This window comes from Rhincodon typus, unplaced genomic scaffold, assembly GCF_021869965.1.
Source record: "Rhincodon typus isolate 14 unplaced genomic scaffold, sRhiTyp1.1 hic_rhity00012696, whole genome shotgun sequence".
Lineage (NCBI taxonomy): Eukaryota > Metazoa > Chordata > Chondrichthyes > Orectolobiformes > Rhincodontidae > Rhincodon > Rhincodon typus.
In genome coordinates, this window is record NW_025978334.1 from 1,186 (window position 1) to 6,000 (window position 4,815).

General features: G+C 40.2%; 1 protein-coding gene across 1 annotated transcript; it reads right to left on the reverse strand.

Moving 5' to 3' along the window:
- Positions 1-2,460: 2,460 nt before the first annotated feature.
- On the reverse strand, positions 2,461-3,543 carry LOC109911832 (actin-binding Rho-activating protein). The gene has a single exon (XM_020511207.1). The coding sequence runs from the start codon at positions 3,541-3,543 to the stop codon at positions 2,461-2,463; it is 1,083 nt and encodes a 360-aa protein (XP_020366796.1).
- Positions 3,544-4,815: the final 1,272 nt, after the last annotated feature.

A 4,815-nucleotide genomic window follows, 5' to 3' on the forward strand; every position in this document is an offset into this window, starting at 1 on the left:
AAGTATATGTAAATAGTATCTTGCGTAAGTTAGAAATACCTTGGGTTTATTTGTTGGAACTGTTGGGAAAATCAGACTCCAATGTTCGTTTCTCCATAAGCAAAGACTGTACAAAACCAAACTGCTTTAGTGACAACGTATATAAAGATTTTTATGAATAAAGTATATTTTTGAAATTAAAATCATTTTTAAACCCTTCTCTGTCACAAGAATGTGGGCAGCATGTGCCTCATAGGTAAAGACAGATTTAAAATATTCGTTTAATACCCCAGCTACGCTTCTCGCCTCCATGTATGAATCCCCTTTATGGTCATTCATCATCCCAACTCCTCCTTTTAACATTCTTGTATGATTGATATAAAAGACTTTGGGATTTACCTTATTGTTAGTCTTTTCTCATAACCCTCTTTGCATCTTTTATTTACCTTTTCACCTCCCCTCTGAACCTTCTATATTCAGTTTGGTTTTATTTTCTTTTCTACCCGACACATGTTGTAAACACACATTATCTTCTTTAACTTACTTTCTCTCTACTTTGTCATCTAGGGAGCTTTGGAGTTGTTTGTCCTAGCATTCACTTTTGAGGGAATATACTTTCACTGTGTGCAAACCAGCTAGTTTTGAAAGAATTTCTGCATTGCATCTCGTAAACAGTATGCACTACTGCTACTGAGTGTCAGTGTTGGAAGGAATGCGTGTAGTGCCAATCAAATGGGCTGCTTTGTCCTGGGTAGTGTTAAGCTTCTTGAATGTTGTTGGATCTGCAGGCATCCAGGCAAGGTTATTTTTATTCATTTGTGGGACATGATGTTGCTGGCTGGCCAGCATTTATTGCTCGGCCCTAGTTGCCCTTGAGATGCGGGGAGTATTACGTTATATTCCTGAATTGTACCTTGTGGACAGTGGACAGGCTTTGTGAAGTTAGGGATGAATTACTTACAGCGAAATTTCCAACCTGTGACCTGCTGTTGTAGTCACCATATTTTTATAGATGATCCAGTTCAACGTCTGATCAATGGTAACCTCAGGATGTTGATAGGGGGTTTCAGTAATGGTAATGCCATTGAATTTCAAGGGGCAATGGTTAGATTCTCTCTTGTTGGAGATGGTCATTGTCTGGCATTTCTGTGGAGTGAAAGCTATTTATAATTTTTAACATCTTTCCTTTCCCTTTTCTTTCTTTTCTGGATGCATGTGTGACTGAGTGTGTGAGACAGACCATTGCCCTGGGTTTTGAAGGGATCAATAAACCCTTATTTAACCCTAGAGGATTTTCTGTGAGTCATTTTGAATTGGACTTCACAAACAGGATTTGGTGAAACACACCATCGTCTAAGAAAAAAGTAGGAAAATAGAATTAAAAATTACCCATAATACATACAGGAGTGGGGCAGTAAAAATACTTCAGTTCAACTGTACTGACGTCATGCATGCATAAATAACGAGCTAAGAAGTACATAATCACATGAGAAAATCCTAATCCATCCCACTGAGCAGATGTACTTCCTGGTTTTAGGCTTACTTATACATTTGATCTATAAAAAGCAAGTTTTCCCCAGTTTTGCTATCATGTACCACAACTTTTTAAGGATTTAGTCTTTCACAGGATTCGGGCATCACTGGACAGTTCAGCAGTTGACCTGAGTGGCTCTGGATAATTTCAAAGGTCAATTAAGAGTGAACTGCATTGTGGATCTAGAGTCACATGTAGGCCTTATCTCTCATTTAGATAGGAAAGGCACTAAGGTCCTTTCCTAAAGGACCTTAGTGAACTAGATTGTTCTTTTTTACAATAATGGGCATTATCCATGAGAGTATCTCATCTAGAAATCTAGAATTGAATTTAAATTACACTAATTGCCATTTTGAACCCATGTCCCAAAAACATTCGCCTATGTCTCTGGATTATTGCTCCAGTGACATTACTATGTCACCGTTACCACTGATAGCATGACTCTGCTTTTGTGTCAGGAGGGGCTAATATTTTGTACTGTTTTCAAATCCTTCTAGGACATTGCCTCATTCTATCCATGCAACCTCTCCCACTGCTACAAACATCCTGAAATTCTATCCTCTTGAGCCCAATATTAACCATTTGAGCTGGGTCACTGGTCTCTAGCACTGCAACTCCCTCCCTGAACATATCCCTCATTATTTATCTGAAAATTTCCTTGTAGTCTTATCAAAAATAATCCATTTTGTCAGATTTGGTGGACAATTAATTCAAATCTTCAACACAATTCATCTTTATTTTGATCAAATCAACTGACATAAGAAATCAAAAATTAAAATCACTGGAAGGAAATACAAAACAGTCTTCACATTTGGATCCTCAAATCCAATCCATATACTCCAAGGAGATATAATGTGCTTTCATTTTGAAAGAAATTTTCTAAGAACCAAACCTTGTTCTGCATTTTATGATAGACGACAATGCATTTGATTCTAAAACTCTAAAAATTATTCATTAAGAGTAATAATGACATCATCGTGCTCTCCCTTCCATAACATTTCGCCCTCAAAGTCTAACAGTCCGTGCTTCCTGGCCCTCATCAAAATCCCAACAACTTTATCTGAGACAGTAACATATCTGTCAAACAGATTTCCAAAGGTAACCCTGGTCTTCCCATCTGCTCCCAGTATCCCCATGGTCCTTATAATGAAGCACATCTCCTGCATTTCCTTGTACACATGTTCCTGAGCTCGCCGGCCTCTCTCTGCTGTCTTGCTGCCCTCCTTCGGCTGCCCGTAGCCCTCATCTCCCTTCTTCAATTGGAGGCCTTTGGCGTAATCATAGTCAAACTCATCGCTGAAAGGGTTTGTCTTTTGCCTCTCAATGTGATCCTCGGCCCATCTCAGCCAGGCCTTTTTCAGGTCTTCTATTGTGCGCACCTGGGCACTTGGAACTGATCTCTTCCTCTTCCCTCTGTCAACTGCATCATCCTTCTTATTAGACTCTTTCTCCTTCCTTTTCTCTTCTCCGCTGCTCCTGTCTTCGCTAATCACACTGCCTTTCTCTTCCTTCTCCCACTTCTCCCAAGTTTGTGATATCTCCAATGCCTTGTTGTGGCACAAACGCCTCCTTGTCGGTGATCTGTTGGCCAAAAACGGTTTTGGTGCCACATCTGGTTCTGTCTGATTGAAACGGTCCATCATGAAACTTACCAGTTCGTTACTCCCCGACTTGGATCTGTTGTTAACTGTCTTAGTGACTGGAATGGTTCTGATGCCCAGTTCTGTTCCTTGAGATCCACTCAGCTCCTTGCTAGTGTCCACAATTTTGCCAGGGCCGTTGCTTTTGGATTCACTTTGGAGCACCTTTGCAGGCCTTTCCTGCTTGGTGATCCAGCTTCTGTTCTCCTTGACAGAGTCATCATCTTTAAAACCTTCAGGTAGCCAGCCTTGAGGCTCTGATTTCTGTCTAAGTGAATGTTCATTTGCCCATTTCTGCCAGTTTTTGGCCAAACTGTTCACCAGAGAGACGCACCTGAACTTCTTGATGGCTTTACTGGCTGGTCTTGGAGACCTGGGCTCGGTGTTCATTGTGGCATGAGCAGCTCAGAGAGCGAGGAAGTGTGCAGTTCAGCCTTGTTGAGCTTTAACTCAGCACTGGATGAGGTTGATTTCAGCTGCTTTATATAGAATGCTGATTGGAAGGTATTTCTAAAGCATGACTGGTATTTCAGTTTCAGGACAAGCTCCTGGCCCAGTCTGAGCCATGGAAATGTACCCATCACAGATAGGCTTTCACTCTGAGGACTTGGCTGTGCTCCAGGCTTTGCAAAATTATGCCAAGCTGCCGTCTTACATTCTATATTGAAATGACAGGTGGACAGGCACCAGAATAGTGCAGTCTATCTGATCTAAATAATTCAAGTCCAGCAAAGTCTCTCTCAAGTTGAAAGCAATATTGACTGGGGCTAAACAATGCTGCAACAGTGGAAGGAAGAATGCAGGGCTAATATGGTATGGCAACCTTGTGGTTATATTACCAGACCAGCAATCTTGAGGCTTAAACGAATGATCCAGAGGATATGAGTCCATATGCTGTCAAGATTGTTTAAATGTTTAGAATCATTTATTTTCAATAACATGGAAATTAAAAACTGGGATTAGAAGAAGTATCTATGAGGTTGATGGATTGTCTTTTAAAAACTCATCTGGTTCATGAATGGATTTAGATCACTGTTTTTGCCCAATCTATATGTAACTACAGCCCGAATGAGTGTGATTGACAAGTAACTACTCCCCAAAGTGGTCTGTAAAACTTCAGAATTATGACGAACAATTGTGATAATTTGTTACATTTTTGTTGAGATAAATAAGTTAGCAGAGTCAGTTTATCAGAACTTAAAAGGATTGCAAAAGAACCATAGGCAAATGAGAGAAACATTTCAATGCTATAAGTGGTTTTGATTTGGATACACAGCCTGATGTGTTGCTGGCGACAGATTTATAGCCTTCAGAAGGGAACTGGACAATACACAAAGCAGGAACAATTGCTGTTGTATCAGGGAAAATGTGACACAGACTCAATGGGTAAATAGTCTCTTTCTGTGCTATACGGCTTCATGATTCTCATCAACAATGTGAATGAATATCGTAGTAGCCCATTTGGCTTCCAATGCACTTTCCCCTGTGTCTAAGAATTATATTTCAATCCACAAATACAGCAGGGAAGAACGTGAGCCATTGAATTTGAAACATTAATTTGGAGAGGTGCTATTGATCCCCTGGCTAATTGTTTTATGCAAGATGTGTTTTTAAAACTCCAACAAAAACAGAAATTGCTGGAAAAACACAGCAGGTCTGGCA

Coding starts and splice junctions, on each gene's coding strand:
- LOC109911832 (XM_020511207.1), bottom strand. CDS start 3,543: ATGAACACCGAGCCCAGGTCTCCAAGACCAGCCAGTAAAGCCATCAAG.